Source organism: Ictalurus furcatus, chromosome 29 (assembly GCF_023375685.1).
Source record: "Ictalurus furcatus strain D&B chromosome 29, Billie_1.0, whole genome shotgun sequence".
Lineage (NCBI taxonomy): Eukaryota > Metazoa > Chordata > Actinopteri > Siluriformes > Ictaluridae > Ictalurus > Ictalurus furcatus.
This window is the reverse complement of record NC_071283.1, coordinates 1,056,801-1,076,394: the sequence shown is the minus strand read 5'-3', so window position 1 is coordinate 1,076,394 and position 19,594 is coordinate 1,056,801. Positions and strand designations below refer to the sequence as shown.

The 19,594-nt window shown below is 41.8% G+C and overlaps 1 protein-coding gene across 3 annotated transcripts in view; it reads left to right on the top strand.

Annotated features, from left to right (window-relative positions):
- micu3a (mitochondrial calcium uptake family, member 3a) overlaps nt 1-19,553 on the top strand; it is a 27,853-nt gene extending 8,300 nt beyond the window's left edge. Inside the window, exons 5-14 of one of the 3 annotated variants that reach the window (XM_053618882.1) lie at nt 1,652-1,699; nt 2,773-2,855; nt 3,100-3,171; nt 4,970-5,011; nt 11,547-11,641; nt 13,673-13,844; nt 15,481-15,589; nt 16,543-16,700; nt 16,851-16,915; nt 17,764-19,553. In XM_053618882.1, the coding sequence (XP_053474857.1) occupies nt 1,652-1,699; nt 2,773-2,855; nt 3,100-3,171; nt 4,970-5,011; nt 11,547-11,641; nt 13,673-13,844; nt 15,481-15,589; nt 16,543-16,700; nt 16,851-16,915; nt 17,764-17,770 (851 nt within the window). In that variant the 3' untranslated portion in view covers nt 17,771-19,553. Of the gene's footprint in view, nt 1-1,651; nt 1,700-2,772; nt 2,856-3,099; nt 3,172-4,969; nt 5,012-6,184; nt 6,284-11,546; nt 11,642-13,672; nt 13,845-15,480; nt 15,590-16,542; nt 16,701-16,850; nt 16,920-17,763 lie in introns of those variants that run through there. The other 2 variants (XM_053618881.1, XM_053618883.1) reach the window with 2 other exon arrangements.
- Nucleotides 19,554-19,594: the final 41 nt, after the last annotated feature.

Genomic DNA, 19,594 nt, shown 5'->3' with positions numbered 1-19,594 from the left:
CGCTAACGCTAACAATCTTACGCAACTGAAACGCGCAGGAAACTCGAGGAAAGGCTTAAACGTTCGCCCTCATGCAGGCCGAGCTAACATCCCTTTGGTGCTCCACCCAGAATTTGCTCTGTTTGTTGCGTAGCAGCCTGTATAATCACACACTTCGCCCGTACTGATGCTGAATCTCTCCCGCTCGCTCTCTTTCTTCCTTTCGTTCTTTCACGCCGCTATTCCTCGTCTCTCCGGAAGCTGGCAGCGTTCCCGAATCCCAAACTGAAGCAAAATCACACACAGAAGGGAATGTGAATTAAATAAATAAATAAATAAATAAACCTGAGGAAGATCACTGACACGAGGGCTGCAATTAAAGCATTTGCTGGCGCGGCGCTGGTAGCAGACTGGCTAATTCCCCGCGGTGATAATTACACACTCGCTTCACACAGGCGCTAACCGCAGCGGGACGGCTAAAAATAAACCGCACGGATTCCACTCTTTTCCTTTTATAATTATCGTTTTTACAGCAGAACCGTAATTCGCACCATCTCCTTAACTTTGACCGACGCCGTGTTATGAAGACAAAACACGGAATCTGGTTCAAATCTGATGGAAAGGTGTGTGTGTGTGTGAGAACGTCTCCAGAGGCTGGTTTCCAGGTAAATATGGAGCCAAGGTGATGGAGCCCTGAGGGAGGTTAACTCTTTCAGGAGAGGGGTGGAGAGATGTCTTACAAAATAACGGTCGATTTCTTCCTCATCTGGTACGTCAACGTTTCCTACCGCACCCCGCCGATAGACAGTCCCTCGCTGACGTTCCGTCACAACTGGGAATTTGAAACCGGAGAAGATTCTCCTGAAGGCTACAGCTACAACACCAGCTCGTTCCCTCGTCCCTCTGAGCGGTCCTCTGACATGCCTGCTTAAGGTGGTGTGTGGCTTGTTTGGGAGATGCTAGAATTCATCTTTCGCCCACGACGGCGTTTGGGATCTGGTTTGAGAAACGCCATTTGATCAAAATGTATCCCTGTCTGATAAATGAAGTTCCACGACTTGTGGACCATCAGATAACGTCAAATAATAGTGACCAAGAAACCTTAGCATTAGTTCTACAGCTTGAGGACATCAAGGAGCCTGATGTTCCATGGGTGTGAGCGCATGTCTGTTTGTGTGCGGAGAGACCAGGTAGGTATCACCCCCCTGCTCTGGTAAATGGACCCGTGTCGGGTTCCTCTCCGCCCGAGGCGTAAAAAAACCGCCGGCCTGAAACGCTCGGCTCAGTCAGCCAGAACTATCTGTAGCCCTGCTACCAATACGTGACGAGAACGTTTTCAGTGGCTAATGCATCCCTGTCGTCTACCCTTACTTCCAAAACATCCTCAAGAGCTTCCCAACAGAAGCTTGGGTGACTTCGACAGTCCGTCCCGGAGTGCCCGTGCCAGAAAAGGGGCTGGAGCGTTCCGTGTGCACCCGAGAGAATCTTTAGATCTTATCTCCACGAAGGGACATCCTTTTGTAAAACTAGCAAAGATTTAGAGTTCAGGTTTCAGTTGAAAGGCCCATCAAGCGGTCCTGTGTAAACAGGATCCAGAGGAATGAGGAAAGAAATGAGGGATGAGGCTTATCGGTGTGCAAATAAATGTGACCCTTGTGATTTTGTTTTGCAGGCATCATCGCTTACACCGAGTATCTCTTCCTGCTTTGTATCCTGACCAGTAAGTATTAGAAATGTTCATCCTTTTCCGACCGTTCTGTCCATTTCTCCTCATACCCTCTCAATTTGTCCGTCTTTCCTGCTTGGCTCAGTATGTCAGTTTGTCCTTCTTGCTATAATTTTGCCTTTCTTATTTAATTTTTTTTGGGTTTCACCAGGCCTGCTTACCTCCTTTAAAGACGTATCACAGTTAGAACACAGTTATACATTATGGTCTGGCAGACCCAGACCGTTTCCACCCATGCTTTCATCCTGAGCGAGACGGACGAGTCTGCCGTGGTGTCCGTCTAACCGTCTGAACTGCGAGGTTCCAGAATTCAGCACTTAAATGGGTTTATACCTTTTTTCTTTTCTAACCTTTTTGTTTGTTTGTTTTTCAAGCACTCTATGTTCTACGTTCTGAAATAGCTCGGGCGTTATGAACTCGTTGAGTAGAGCATCATTACAGCTCGTGTCTTCACCCTTTCCTGCTGCGCTGAAGCACTTCACTCGGCACGTCCTCTGGAACACAACGACCCTGCCTCGACGTACTGTTCCCACGGCAACGTAACACCGCGGAGAGGCTCGTGGCCCTCGACTAGGTCAAAAACACACCTGGAGGAGGTGACGAAAGGCGGTGTTTGTTTCCGAAGAAGACTCTGACTTTGAACCGACGAGCTTCAAAGTCGGAATTAAGTGTCGAGCTTGAGGCGAGGCATCTGTGTTTGAATATTCGTTTGTTGGTTGGTTTGTGGACGTCGACTAGAATTTCAGATCTCTAGTAAATCGAACAGGCAGGTGCGGGATGAAGTTTGGACCGTTGTCATTGATACCGGAGACTCCTTCCCGTAAAGGTTGAATAGACACCACGTCTCATTAGAGACTGCAGAATTCAGCGGCGCTGTGGTATAAGGACAGAATATTATATCGCACTTAAAGATGATGAGTTTCCGAACCTCCCGTACCGTCTAGAGACGACTTTCCACCGAGGAGTCTTCCTGGCTAATGCGTTATAGAAATGACATCACAGTAATGCACATTGTCTCATTCTGAAAGCTGAATCTACGTATATGACTCACGTGTCTTTTTCCTCAGAGCCTCATGCTGGCTTTAAAATAGCCTTCAACATGTTCGACGCCGACGGCAACCAGATGGTGGACAAGCAAGAGTTTCTGGTGGTGAGATAATCTGACTTCTTTTTTTTTCTTCTCTGTTCATAGTGACCCAGTTATAGACCGTTTGGAGGAAGGAACAGTGGAATTAATTCAAATCCAGGGGGTCCAAGCGCTTACTTGATGGATTTTCCAGAGCGAGTAGTTAGACCTTGATTTTACAGAGAGATCTGAAACGGAATTCTTCTTACTTTATTAGAGATTAGCAAAAGAAGCATCTGCACCGCTCACACCAAATTCTGTCCTACAGCTGCAGGAAATCTTCCGGAAGAAGAACGAAAAGAAGGGACGCAAGGGAGACGCGGAGAAGTCAGCTCAGCTGGTAAGGGTCTGGACACCAGGTTTTATAAACGAGTGGCATGGTGAATAATGCAGGTCTTCTGTGTGATTGAGAGCAGACCTGAACGTTCAGGAGATTGGGAGATTTGGGAGGTTTTCCCATTTGGGTACATAATTTGTGTGAAATTTGAGTTGGCTGTGAGGTAAGGATATGGAATTTGATGGATTGGAGAGATGGGAAGTGGAAGTCGGGTCAGAAAGATGATAACAGTTTGGAGGGTTTGGTCTTGGAACAGGGGGTTGAGGTAAGAGAAGAGGTAAGGAGATTGGTGTTGGGTCCAGTGATGGATGATTTGGAATGAAGGAACGTGTATTGGCGTGGGAAAATGGATTCTGTCAAGAGAAGAGGTCAGGAGATGTTTCGAATCAAGAGGTCAGAGTTAGGGTGTTGGGTCAGGAGATAGATTTTGGATCAAGTGATTGATGTTGGCAGCTTCAGGTTCTCTGGTTTGATCCTGAGCTCAGGTTGGACGGACAGGCATCCGATCCATGGTGTGTTCCTACTTTGTGCCCGGTGTTCCTGGGATAGGTTCTGAATCGACCATTACTCTGACGAGGATAAATCGGTAACTGAAGATGAATGAGTATTGGCTCATATGATGGATTTTGGTCAGGATCTTTGGGAGATGGCTTTTGAATCTGTGACTTGGGAGATGGCTGATGGAACTGGAGATCAGTGTTGTGTGGAAAGATCCAGAAATAGTTCTGGGTTGGACGATTGGTGTCCATAATTGAGATCTGGACCGGATTTGAGAAATATGGTGTTGGGTGAGGAGTGCTTGGGTGATGGATTAGGAGACGGGGTTTGGATTGGGAGATGGATGTTGGGATCAGGATACGGATGATGATTTGGAGATATCGAAGATGAGCAGTTTGATCAGTCTGAGCCTGAGCTACTGTCTGTCTGGGTTTCTTCCAGGTTCTCCAGTTTCTCTCATCTCCCAAGAACATGGCAGTAGATTGGCACAGACTGGCTCTGGCAGATTGCCCCTAGGTGTGAACGAGTGTGTGAATGCACGGTTTGTGTTAGAAGAGTGTCTTTGGAAAAAGACAGAGCTTGCAGAGGATGCTCCTGAGTAAGAAAATGTTTAGCAGATCTTGGGAAGATCCATAATTTGTTGTTTGCTTTCCATATGGGAGATGATGATGATGATGATGATGGTTATTGGCCTGTCGATCGAAGCGAGGTAAAACCGGCCGCCGCAACGGATCTACAGCGGCCAGCTGAGGGTGATGATGGTGCGTTGCTTCATAACAGTAGTGATCTAATCGGCAGATTACATCATGTTTATCAGGTAGAGGATCCCTTTAATATTTGATGGATGGATGACATCATGGATGCACGGATGGTCTTGGGAGGGAAATAAAAACTTCGTTTTTTTTTAAACAGCCAGTAGGATTGTGCTACATTAGCGTCTCACACACACACACACACACACACACACACTGTTAATACCCTGATGTTGCTATACCGTGACTAAGGAATGCTCTTTAAGCTGTTATAAATCCCAAATAACTGCTTTTCTTATAAGTGTTATGTGTGTATAATGTCTCGCCATGGCAACCATGATGATTTGCTGAATGCGACTTTGTGCCTCGGTTTTGAAAATCCGAGTCCTTTTTTTTCACAGATCTGTCCTCACTGTGAATCGAGATAGAAAACGAGTAACGAGTGTAAAATGTTTTGTCTTCTTTAACCATGTTCTAACGTGTGTGTGTGTGTGTGTGTGTGTTCCTCTCCTTCCTCTTCCTCCTCCGCTGCCTCTCCGAACGACACGTAGAGCATGCAGCTCTACGGATATCATGTCGCCCCAGGCACTAGCGTATGTATCACCACCACCACCTTGTGCCCTCTGACCTTTGACCTTGTGTGTTTAGATGTGAAACGAAGGTGGGAAAACGGGCCGAACGCGCGGGAAAAATCGACAGCTCTCGAGCAGAGCAGGGAGGGTTGACCTTCACGGGTCGAACGATTTGTTTTGGGGTTTTTTAAGTAACTGTTTTGACCCTGATTTAGGGGGGAAATTAAATTCAGATTGATCTTCGTGTCTCGTAACGAGTCCAGCGCAAACTTCATCAGAGACGTTTTGAGCGATTGGAGCAGAAACACAGCGAGAGCAAAATGTGTTTTCTATTGAGCCGCTGCTGGAGTGTTTTAAAAGCACTTAGTCCACCTGCGTGACCTTTAATCACACACACACACACACGCACACACACACGCACAGAAACCGAGGTGGCCCTTCTGCCATGTTTCGACAAAGTGGATTCTTTTACAAAACACATCAGTGATGAAAGAAAGATAAAAATAATCAGAATGAAATGTTTTTACTTTATGATCATCTATTGTTTCAAAGATTAACACCAAAATTATAAAATGGAAAATAAAATAATCATTACTGGGCATAACTATAAACACACACACACACACACACACACACACACAAATGAGTGCAGTTTATTAAAATTTTAAGTTTCAAAATGGCAAAAAAAATATTTCTGTAATTGTCATTGACCTATCACTGAACGTCCAAAAATTAAAGAACGTTTATTTGTAATTGTTATATTGTTAAATTTATTCACGTTTTCCTGTTACATTTTTTAAATATTCAAATACTTGCATTTTTAACCCATGTATATTACTGTTTTATAGCAGTTTTACTCACCGTTCCCGGTAAAATGAGAAAAAAACTAAACAAGGGTTTAGTCAGATTCCCTAAACGATATTTATTCTGTGTTGAAGGACTTAAAACTTGACGTGTCGACGCTTTTCAGACAGACTAGACTTAAAATTGCTTTAAAAACGAAAGCTTCCGCTCAACACGAACGAAAACTGTGCAAGATATTGTTTATAAAATGACAAGTTTACGAAATGCAATAACTGTCTCCTCGTTCAGCGTAGCCCTGACAAACCATCTTCTTTTCCACATTTTCAATGTGCACCCGTTTCTCTTGCTAACCCACTAACGGCCGCCCCTGTGCTGCCGACCCTCCCTCAGGTGTCGAAAAAAGAGAGCCGAGAGGAGTGTGTGGCGCGGAGCTACTGGGACGTGTTGAGACGAAGCGCCAGCCAGGCGCTCTTTTCTGACCTGGCAGAGGTACCGCTTCCGCCCTCACACTCTCATCCCTCGCTTTTTTCCATCCATCGTCCTCACCGTCATGGGTGCATCGCTGTCCACGTAGGGCCGAGGTCCTGCTCTGACACACCTGATTGAACACCTCAGACCCTTCACTGAGTCAAATCAAGTGTGCTAGAGCAGGGAAAACACCACACTACTCACTACTGGGTACGGAGTGCGAGCGTTTATTGTTTTACTGACCTAACTTTGTTTACTTTTTACCTATTTCACCTCGTTGTTGCGCCGGTCGTGAACACGGACGGATCTAGAAGCACTCGTATGTGCGACTGTTGTGCCAGCAAAAGATAGACTGCAGCGAAGTTTCGGATTAAACCGTGATTAAAATCTCAGTATGAGCTCTACTGTGACGCGCTTCTAAAATCCACCACTAGGGGGAGACCAAACTTATAGAATAGCTACAAATATGTTAGCGGCGATGATGAAACCTAAACGAACCCCACATGGTTTTTCACACCTACTTACGCTTCAGAATGGGCGCAAACATCTTCATACGTCATGGTTGGAGGGTATAAAGTAGGGATGTGGAACCTCAGTCTTCCACTCGAGACGATAAGATTTCACTTCACAAGGTAACCGTTCGATATTTGACGATACGACTGAATCTGCGAGGATCCGACGCGATACGATTTTATTATCCTCACGTCGACCAACTTTGGACAGAATCTGGCGTAGACTTGCTGTATTTTCACGAATGATGACGTAACCGTATCGGACACGTGAGCAAATCAGCTTGTTAGCCTGTTAAATTATTTAAAATATGAATCACTTTTACACACCGGTTGTTTTTCTTTTCACAACACTAAGCGAATTATAACCGCTCGGTCGTTGCTTTTTAAATCGATGTGTCGTTCCAGATCGTTGGCTCGTCACACCTCAATATATACCACATGAATTAATGGGGAAACACGGTACAGGCGCACACACTCGGCCAAAACCGATCCACCGCAGTGCAGCTTATACGATGAGTGTAGTGTTGGATCATGGACCGGACACTGTACTGTAGACGTATAACTAGTGACTCGTTTCAGGTTTAGTGCAGCATCAGTGAGGTTCCGTGTCTTTTCAAGGGTTCTAACATCACGTACTAACATCAGACGGCAGCAGACAACTGGGAAGCGATGATGCGTTTATTTGTCTGCGTTGAGGTGCTCTAATGACGAGGAAACGTAATGACTCTGCTGAGCCGTACATCTGCCCTTTATTTACCCAGTCTGTTACAAAGAGTGTGTGTGTGTGTGTGTGTGTGTGTGTGTGTGAGTGTGTGTGTGTGTGTGATTGAAAGAGATAGTAATTCGAGATCCCACTCTCCCAGATGACACACTTCCACAGGATTGTTTGTATTATTGACTGCACGCTCTCAGATGAACACTTAGAGGAACACCACATGTGTGTGAGTGTGTGTTTGTAACGTCTGATGAGTGTGTGTCTGAGTGACTGTGTGTGTGTGTTAGTCATCCCGCTAATCACTGTTTTTCACCTGCCAGATCAAAGGCTAAAAGCCCTCAAGTGATGACTCCGCCCCACAGGGGGCGTGGCCGTCTACGGTGTAATGCAATGATGACTTTGTAGTAGCGGGTTTCCAGGAACTGTGACATAACGCTCCTTATATCAATCTTCCAGGAAATAGAGGAATGAAAAAAAGGGGGATTATGTGCTAATAGAAGGTGGTAGGAGCTCAGCAATTAAAGGATGGTTTGTAAGTAAACAATTCTGTTCATACTATAATTGCTGAAGCTACGGCGCTAATGTGGTAAACCAGTATCTCTACAAAATGAACAAAACTTCGTATGGCAATGTTCAATGCTGTAACGTTATTGAGATGGCCGTCCTCCATCCTGGGTAAGCGAATTGCTTTTCAAAATGGCTGCTTGGTCACGTTTTCGAACAAAATGGCTGCTTGGTCACGTTTTTTAACAAAATGGCTGCTTGGTCACGTTTTCAAACAAATTGGCTGCTTGGTCACGTTTTCGAACGAAATGGCTGCTTGGTCACGTTTTTTAACAAAATGGCTGCTTGGTCACGTTTTCGAACAAAATGGCTGCTTGGTCACATTTTCGAACAAATTGGCTGCTTGGTCACGTTTTCGAACAAATTGGCTGCTTGGTCACGTTTTTTAACGAAATGGCTGCTTGGTCACGTTTTCGAACGAAATGGCTGCTTGGTCACGTTTTTTAACAAAATGGCTGCTTGGTCACGTTTTTTAACAAAATGGCTGCTTGGTCACGTTTTTTAACAAAATGGCTGCTTGGTCACGTTTTTTAACAAAATAGCTGCTTGGTCACGTTGCGAACAAATTGGCTGCTTGGTCACGTTTTTTAACAAAATGGCTGCTTGGTCACGTTTTTTAACAAAATGGCTGTTTGGTCACGTTGCGAACAAATTGGCTGCTTGGTCACGTTTTTTAACAAAATGGCTGCTTGGTCACGTTTTTTAACAAAATGGCTGTTTGGTCACGTTGCGAACAAATTGGCTGCTTGGTCACGTTTTTTAACAAAATGGCTGCTTGGTCACGTTTTTTAACAAAATAGCTGCTTGGTCACGTTTGCGAACAAAATAGCTGCTTGGTCACGTTGCGAACAAATTGGCTGCTTGGTCACGTTTTTTAACAAAATGGCTGCTTGGTCACGTTTTTTAACAAAATGGCTGCTTGGTCACGTTTTTTAACAAAATAGCTGCTTGGTCACGTTGCGAACAAATTGGCTGCTTGGTGACGTTTTTTAATAAAATGGCTGCTTGGTCACGTTTTACAGCATGTACACAGCCTAAGCCGCGCCTCCTGAAATTTAAAGACTGAATTGTTGGAATCCTGAGGTAATGTAGGTATTTAGTTCCATTGTGAGCAAAGATGGCCGACGACAAAGTTCTGTCGGTGTGAGAAACGTCTTAATCAAATCTGTATTTGAGAGTGCTGCTACGATGTTCATCTAAAATCCACCGATAAGAAGAGGATTGCGTAGGATGACCTCAAATACACAGGACCGCTACAAATACGCTGGTGGTGATTTTGATAAACAGCAACAAAAAATCTCCTTCTCTCCATCATTTCCTTTAAGCACAGGTCTATCGTAAGAAGATCGTCATCATTTAATCCGACACGGAGAACACACGTTATCACGCCCTCTGCTGGTGGAGTTTTTATTGAGTACGCGTTACAATCCTAAAAGTAATGGCACAGTTTAAAGCCTGTTTGAGACGTCCGTTACTCGTGGTTCAATGGAAAAGAAAATAACCGAATGTTGATCAAGTTTAAAAACCGAGAACTTCATTTCACTGTGAAGACATTTTGTTGTGTTTTGTAATGTTTTTGCCTGAGCTGTGATTTTGGGCCGTACCCTTTTGACGATACTTGTCTCATGACCGTATATGTGACGTGTTGAATGATTTACATCTCACATCATCAAACACCATGTGTTCCTGTCTGATTCCTCTGCTTGAGTCTACCATTCTTTCTCTTTTTTTGTGTGTGTGAAACTTCTTTTCGCTTGAAATGGTTTCTCCTTGGATAGGATTTTAATCTGGAGGTATCGCAGAGGCATGGACCGAAGCTCTGCTCTCGTCTGGCTTGAATGCACTGAAAAAGCTCGTGGGGGAAAAAAGGGGGTGTGGCCAATGAAGTTTAGCATGGCAGGCTCCTCCTATATCTCGGCCTCAGGGGTGTGGCATGTATAGAAATCAAGCCTACACTCTTAAATCTAGAACCTTAATGGGTTCTTCTGGCGCAACCCTTCAAGGTTGGATGTAGAACCCTACAACAGAGTGTTTCCTAATTAGAAGAATCCATTCATTATTCAATAAAGAACCTTTTGTACCAAGTTCCAAGAGCTACATTTGGTTCTAGGTACTAAGAGACCATTAATCTGGAGTTTGTACCACATGCTTACTCAATTAATACACCGATTCTTAGAAAAAGGGGGTTCTTTTAAAGGTTCTTTACTTCCGAAAAAAGTTCTACCCGGAACCCTTTCGGACAGGAGAACGTTTTGCTGTAGAGTTCAGCTTTGTTGGAGGGACAACCGAAGAACTCGTAAGGGTTCTACATTTTTTAAGAGTGCACATGAAGAATTTCTTATCAGTCAAATTTTTTCAGCTGCATAATTGTTTTTTTTTTATTCTTTTATTTTGTATATTCTTTTGACCATGTAACACCTTTTTTTTTTTTTGTACACTAGTTCAGCAATTGTTTTAAAATCTGATTGGCTTTATATAACGACTGATTGACATCAGACGTCATTACCATAACAATTTAGCAAATTTTGCAATTTAAAAAAATTAATAAATGAAATGAATAAATAAACATTCTCCACACTGTTCACTAATACCAGTCATGTAAACAACTTCAGTTGTTGACAAGATGACTCCGCCCCCTCGTGTCACATTTTCTTGGTACCAAACCGGCAGCAGTTCGGTGTTGGTGCCGTGACCCGGGTCTTTTATGATGGAAAAGTGTGTAATGGTTCCAGATTAGAAACCAAGACTGGAGGCTTGTTGATTGGTCTGTCAGTCTAGAGAGGGAGGCGTGGCCTATCATTCCGTTTCCAGTAAAAACTGACTCTTGTACTCAATACTGAATCACGTTGAAGGAGTCCTGGATGATGATATGTGTACGTATATATCACTATTGTAGGTTTTATTTATTTTTTTTCCTCATGGATTTGAGGGAAAAAAAACTTTTGGAGAGTATATTGAACATTTGAGAGAGAGAGAGAGAGAGAGAGAGAGAGAGGTTTATCTGCAGCAGGAAAAAGGTGGACTCTAGTCACCTATTCACACATCAGCACTTATGTGTGAATGCAGCCTGTCTCTGAAATGCATGGCCTGAGGTGTCTTCATGCATCTTCTCGTCTGTCTGCGTCCGCCATTGTCTCTGTCTCCGTCTCCGTCTGCACAGATTTATGCGGTGCATATTTTACATGAATGTATGTTTGTGTATCAGTGGCTGTCTGTCGCTCGTGTATTTGTCTCGCGCTCGTCCTTCGATCTTTATGCCTGATGTTTTCACCTGAACGGTATAAAGATGGCCGCGTCTGTGCAAGTGCTGCTCCCACTCTGGTGAAGCCGAATGCACCGAACGAAGCACCTTGGATTGCTCTGCGTCTGTGACGGACAGCCCCGTTCATCCAATCATCTCAGACCATGCTTTTCTCACTCACTGCTTTCTTTTCTTTTTTTGCCCCGCCCTCTCTATTTTTTTTTTTCTTTTCCCCCTGCCCTCTCCGACCAGCGCACGGACGAGAGCATGACTATCGACACCACGCTGCTCATACACTTCTTCGGGAAGAAAGGGAAGGCGGAGTTGACGTTCGACGATTTCTACAGGTACCCGACGCTGACGACGCACTGATCATGAAGCTTTAACCCGCTAGTCACGCCTTGCCTTTCATACACAAACATCGACTGCTCTTATGATCGCTAAATTACTTCTCACGTTCACACAAAACACTCTGAAATTCACAGGTTTACTTTTCACATGGAAAAAAATCCATTCATAATAAATAATTTGCCTCTCAATGTCAACAATCCAGTTTCTGATGTATTACAGCCGTTTTAACACGGTATGATTTCGTAATCTCGCATCTACAGTAAATGCTCTTACACGCTCTAATTTACTTCTCGCATTGATACAAAGTGCTCTCGCTTTCATTAATTTACCTTTCGCATTGACTCTAAATCTCTCATACTTCTCAGATTCTTCTGAAATTCTGTTTTGTTCACACATTTGCCTTTTGAATGCTCTCGCATCCAATATTTTACCTCACATATTGCTCTCACATTCACTAATTCACCTCTCACATTCACTAATTCACCTCTCACGTTCTCTAATTCACCTCTCACATTCACTAATTCACCTCTCACATTCACTAATTCACCTCTCACATTCACTAATTCACCTCTCACATTCACTTTCACCTCTCACATTCACTAATTCACCTCTCACATTCACTAATTCACCTCTCACATTCACTAATTCACCTCTCACATTCACTAATTCACCTCTCACATTCACTTTCACCTCTCACATTCACTAATTCACCTCTCACATTCACTAATTCACCTCTCACATTCACTAATTCACCTCTCACATTCACTAATTCACCTCTCACATTCACTTTCACCTCTCACATTCACTAATTCACCTCTCACATTCACTAATTCACCTCTCACATTCACTAATTCACCTCTCACGTTCTCTAATTCACCTCTCACATTCACTAATTCACCTCTCACGTTCTCTAATTCACCTCTCACATTCACTAATTCACCTCTCACATTCACTTTCACCTCTCACGTTCTCTAATTCACCTCTCACATTCACTAATTCACCTCTCACATTCACTAATTCACCTCTCACATTCACTTTCACCTCTCACGTTCTCTAATTCACCTCTCACATTCACTAATTCACCTCTCACGTTCCCTAATTCACCTCTCACATTCACTTTCACCTCTCACGTTCACTAATTCACCTCTCACGTTCACTAATTCACCTCTCACATTCACTAATTCACCTCTCACATTCACTTTCACCTCTCACGTTCACTAATTCACCTCTCACATTCACTTTCACCTCTCGCATTCACTAATTCACCTCTCACGTTCACTAATTCACCTCTCACATTCACTTTCACCTCTCGCATTCACTAATTCACCTCTCACATTCACTTTCACCTCTCACAATCACTAATTCACCTCTCACATTCCCTAATTCACCTCTCACGTTCACTTTCACCTCTCACGTTCTCTCACCTCTCACGTTCTCTAATTCACCTCTCACATTCACTAATTCACCTCTCACATTTATATAAAATGCTCTGACATTCTAAAAATTTATCTCTCACATTTACACAAAATGTTCTCACATTCACAATTTTACTTCTAGTTTGCAAAAAATGTTCCTGTGACAGTCACATAAAATGCTCTTGGATTCACAAATTTACCTTTCGCATTTGCACAACATGCTCTTTCATTGATAAACGTCCTTTCACATTCACAGGAGATGCTCTCACGTTCACAATTTGCCATTTTAAAAAAATCCACCTGTAAAACAACCCAAAAACATTTACATAAAATGATTTCATATCCGATATTTTGCCTCTCTCATTCATCCAAAAAGCTCTGGCATTCATGTGTTTATTTTTTCACTTTTATACAGAAACAGAGACGTCACGTCATGAATATAATGATTTTGAAATAAATGTTTTACTCCTAATGTTCAGACACGTTCCACCTCGTGATTTACTAGGTCGATTACTAACATGAGACGATAAGCGCAACCTTACTGTTACAACCTCGGACCCAGAAGCCCAGTACATCTTCACTCTTATTATACATTTCCTCGTTCTGTCTCAGGTTTATGGATAACCTCCAGACCGAGATGCTGGAGATCGAGTTTCTGACGTACTCCAAAGGCATGACCACCATCAGCGAGGAAGATTTCGCTCGCATCCTGCTGCGCTACACCAACGTAGAGGACATACGCAGCTACCTGGAAAATGTGCGCCAGTCCATTCCTGACGAAAAGGTGCTTCCGTACTGGGGTTTTTTTTCTTCTCATTTTCTTTCTTTCTCTTGGAACGTAACCAAACTCTCCAAGCTTTCTGATCATCCAACGCTTCAACATCTTCACACACTTCACACCTGAACGCTCCGCCGCTCCATCAGCAGAGTGTGTGTGTAACAGCAGCTTGTAATCTTACATCTCTTCCTGTCACCTCTGCCCCTTAATTCCACTCCTCCCCTTTGTTCTTGTAGGTGATTGACAGGCCGCTGCCCCAATGGTATCATGTTCAGCTCGGTTAGACGCCCTCGCTAGTGAAAAGAGCGAGCTCTTCTTGGGGAAGTGGATGTTTTGGTCCAAACCGACATGTTGACATGAGGCCTTTTGTTTCTCATGAAAGCGCCAAAGTGGGAAATGTGATAACCCTGCTGAAAAAAAACTACACAATATAAACCGCCATCACATTTGTAAAGGTTTTAATGGTTATAATGGGAATTTTATTGGCTTTAATGGAAACTGTAATGGTACCTGTGGGTCTCTACTGGTAATTTGTTGCCTTCTATTGGTGGCATGTTGTTATGAATGGTGGATATCATTAAGGACTAATAATGGTCATGGTTTAAATGGTTAGCTGATGGTTTGTAATGGTATTTTGTAGTGGAAACCATTAGAATTTCTGTGATGGTGGTGGTTGTTGTTGTTGTTGTTGTTTTCAGCAGGGAAGACTTTTTGAATCATGTCTAAATGGACAAAAGAACGTAATCACACAAGGCTTTACGCTTATACTGCTTCTTTCAAATAAATGTCGCGGCGGCGTGTGTTGACTTTGAACTGAAACGTCGCTTGGATAAAAAAAAGTTCCTCGATAAAATGCCCCTGCTGCTATTGTGTGTTTCATGAGTCGTATCTTGGAGTCGAATCCTTATCAGATGACGGTTTCATCTCCCCTTTCATGAGCAGCCGAGCTCGCCGTGTTAAAACGCGGCATCTGTTTATTTTTTTCATCACGTTATTCACTGTTACAGATGTTTTATCTCTGTGGCTAATTTTAAAAAATGACCTACTGCTGAAGGATCGCATTAAAACTCGCAATCCATTGTGCTTGGAGATCTCTTGACAAACCTTTGACCTCAAAACACATTTGATTCAAAGTAGCGTTTAGTATAAAATATTTGAATTGTATACAATGTAATATTTAACATCGTTAGCTAAGTTAGTTTAGTGTCGAAGTATTTAGCTTAGCTAATATATTAGTCTAATTATATGATGTGATAAAAGCCAGTGCGCTAGTTTACTAGCTAACATTAAGAAAACTGTTTCACTGCGTAATCAAACACGAAATTCATGTTCGCTAGTGAAAAGGAAACGCGCCAATATAAATGCTTCCTCGACATTAGCAAACTAGCTAATGCTAGCCTAATTAATGTGTAGTATACAAAATTCAGTTGAATGCTTGTTAACGTTAGGCTAGATATTGTATTGTGTAATTTGCATTAAAAATATATAATTCACTAGCAACCAAGCTAACGCTGGTCTAATTGTCATAATTAAAACCAGGTTGAGTTAAAAAAAAAAAAACCATCAAACACAGGCTAGTTATGATGTCATGTGATCCGGTTTGTGATTGGATAATCACTTTTCTTTCTTTTTTTTCACACAGGGCATCACTTTTGAAGAGTTCAGGTCTTTCTTTCAGTTCCTTAACAACCTTGAAGACTTCGCTATCGCTATGCAGATGTACAACTTCGCCAGCCGTTCCATCGGGCAAGGTTGGGTTCTACGGTCGTCTTGATTGTTTCACGTCTCAAGAAATTAACACGGGGAAAAATTGACATACTGTTCAGTTGGTGAAAGTTGTGAGAACACTGTTGCTAGGGCAATAGGAACATTTCTCTGAAATGATGCTAACAGCTTAGCTAAGTAATACACAAGCCGTTAAATGTTGTTATATGAACTGGAAACCAGACAAATTTGTAAAAAATGTAAACATTCTCCTCAGAGGTGTTGATAAGTTGCTCAAATAAGACTCAGTAGGATTAAAATTACACTAATTATCCTTTCTAACTACCATTTTGCAGATTAAAGTGGTATAAGTGTTGCTAGGCAACATCTCACTGTTATTTGACTAAAAAAAAGGATGGTAGTTTAGCTAGCTAGCACATAATAATCTTTATGATTAAAGTCTAACGATTTCGCAAGATAGCTAGCAAATGGCTGTTAAGGCTTTTATAAAGGCACAGCGACAGTGGAAATGAGACAGAACTATTAGGAATACCAACATTTACCTCAGATGTGTTGGTTAATTACTAAAAAAAGATTATTTATGGCTAAAATAAGGTTAATAATTCAGCTAGCTATCTAGAATATGGCTGCTAAGGCTTTTATAAAGGCACAGCGACAGTGGAAATGAGACAGAACTATTAGGAATACCAACATTTACCTCAGATGTGTTGGTTAATTACTAAAAAAAGATTATTTATGGCTAAAATAAGGTTAATAATTCAGTTAGCTCTCTAGAATATGGCTGTTAAGGCTTTTATAAAGGCACAGCGACAGTGGAAATGAGACAGAACTATTAGGAATAGCAACATTTACCTCAGATGTGTTGTTTAATTACTAGGAATAGACTCGAGCATTAAAATTAGACAGTAATTATATGTAACATTGACTGCTACCTCATGTTCCACGTACATGGTTTGATTTGTGTGTGTGTGTGTGTTAGATGAGTTTGCGAGGGCGGTGTACGTAGCAACAGGGCTTAAACTCACTCGGCACTTGGTGAACACCACCTTTAAGATCTTCGACGTGGACCACGATGACCAGCTGAGCTACAAGGAGTTTATTGGGATCATGAAGGACCGATTGCACCGTGGAGGCAGGGTGAGAGAGACACAATGAGACACTGGTTCTTTATTACAGCTGTACTGCCATCTCGTGGTGACTAGTGGTAGTTCATGGGAGCTGCAGATACACACCTGTGTACACACCGTTTCACCGAATGGCATTAAATTGTTCCCTCTCTGTTTGCAGGGTTATAAGGATGTAGAACGATTTACTTCCTTCAGGTCATGTCTGAAAAAGGAGCTGGCAGGAAGATAAGTACACACATCAGCAGCACCGAGTTTTCCTCTACGCTCTCTCCAGTTTTAGCACGCTAACATCCACCTACTCTGACAAAATCCAAAGAGTACAAGACAAAGATCAAAACCACTTACAGTTTACTTTATTTTGGTAAAGCGTAGCTGTATCACTGTGTCCACATGCCGCTTGCTGTTAATGGACGTTTCCGTGACGTTTCGATCAATTTACTTGAGTAGAAATGCAACAAAATTAAAGTGGCTAACATTCTGAAAAATAGCGCTAGTTAGCGTTGTAGAAGGAAAGAGCAGCTCGAAGTGTAACATACACATTGAGATAAAATTAGTTAGCATAGTAGTTAGAAAGAAAGAAAGAAAGAAAGAAAAAAAGACTAGATAGAAACCGGATGCAGCTAGCATTGTGAAAAATATGGCCGTAAGCTAAAGCTAGTTAGCAAAGCTGAAGTTAGCTAGTGAAAAAGAGTCATGTGTAAAAAAAAAAAAAAAAAAAGGAGTTAAAATGAGCTAGTACTGTGAGAAAAAGAGTCATCTTAAGTTTTAAGCTAAATGTAGTGAAGTAGGAACCTAGAAGTGTCTTTTCAATTTAAAAAAACGATTAAAAAAAACATTTAATAGACCAAAAGCAGTCCTGAGACCTGTAATGCTGTCGCTAGCACAGAATGCTAGCAAGCTTCAGCGTCTCTACAGCAACATTAAACAAATAAACAAACGGTTAGACGCTGAGATTTATACATAAACCGTGACTGCGCGCAAGACAGTAACACACACGCACATGCTAACATGCTAATAAAGGACGTCTTTCTCCCGTAATAACGTCTCTCTCTCTCTCTCTCTCTCTCGTGCACCAGGTGAGCGGTGAGTCGGTCCTCAGCTGTGTGCGAGCAATCTGGAGTCCATTCAAAGGAAGGAGCCTTCATCATCATCATCATCATCATCATGATCAGAAGTCTTCCGTGGAACATCTGCTGAGAATATTCTGCACGTTCTGCATGACTTCCTTCTCTTTCTCGCAGTACTTCCAGCACTGGAATGTTACTTGACGTGGGAATTACGTATTAAATTAAATGATTAAATTATTAACGCGCCGCTCAGACTATACAAAGCAGCGCACTATGAAGCGAGCTCTGTTTTAACACGCACACGGTTCGTGATCCTGCTCTTTCTTAGCGTGTACGAGTTCAGTTTATTATTTTGATCGTTATAATCGAACTGTGACACTGCTATCCTAGTTTTCTTTTCTGAAAAAACTATATATATATATATATTTATTTATATTTATTACTGCTAATACTTCCTACCTGGAGTTATTTCACGTCGTTATTTACTCAGACAACTGAAACCAAAGCCAGCAAACTAGCTAAAGCGTAGCTAAGAATAATAACGTACTGCATTTTGTTCTGTAATGCCGTTCTTGAGTCTCGAATTCCGATTGGTCAGGAGGTAACGTTTCTATAGTAACAGCTCGTTCACAGTAACGGGGATAATCTACGGCTAATAATGAACATTTGGCAAAGGAAGATGCGCAGTAGTGGAAATGGTGAGGTTTTGTTCCCGGGTAAGGAGATGTTTATTTAACGTTTACGGAAGGAGTCTCCAGTGTCGGCGGTAAAACTGAGAAATTGTAGGCGCTTTCTTTTTTTTTTTAAATTAACTTAAGCTGCTGTAACGCAAGCGATAAGGTGAAGATTTAAAAATAAACGTAACTATAAATGGATAAATAGTATGAAATATTCTTTAATGAATAAAAAAATAGAATTGCTGTAGTATAAAGAGGAATAAAACACTTCGGGCTGTGCCGTTTATAAGAAATGAATCATCTTCGAGGTGGGAACAGTAACTCGGAGGCGGAGTTTTGTTCCTTACACAATCACCGTTATATTGAAGATAAATATAAGTTGAGCCTAAAGTGCCTAATTAGAGTGATAAAAGATTGTTGCCCTTTCAGCTTTGTTTAGATCTAAATTGTTCCAATTGAATCATTTCTAACATTTTCTCAATTCACAAAATATTAAATAAGTACAGTTTATAGTATAAGCTGATATAATAACGTACCTAAAAAAACGAGCGCGCCTTTAATCCCATCGCTCACAGAGCTTTAATCAAAGTCTTAAACGTGTCCCAGTGTATGAAGTGGTTATATATACACCGAGACGTGTAAATGTGGATTTTATTTTTTTTTTCAGTGTGTAGAAATCTGATAACCGCATGTGACACTGCGATCTGTTGTAATAATGACGTTAATCACAGAATTTCCCGACTTATTTTCACTTTCAGTACGTGCACTGTCTGCATTTATCTGACAAATCCTACAGCCTGCAATTAATAACCTGTTTAACTGAAGGAAAAGAAAAAGAAATGCCTGAATAATGTATATTTATATTGCATACTATTGTGTCTCTTTCTTTTTTAAAATACTGATAATCGGGTGTTGTACTTGGATATTTAAGAATGAAGTTGTTGTATGAAATGCGTAATTTATTATATTAAAAAACAACAACGTTTTGTCAGATATTACCGGGATATGAAGTAAATTCACAATGCGTAAATTATTACTGTTCAATGAAAATGCACATTATCCTCCTTTTCACTCTGTAGCCTGGTTGGGACTATAATATAAACTCATTATCAAATAAAATGTTGGTTATTTGTATGTTTTCGCTGCGGGCTTTGCATCAG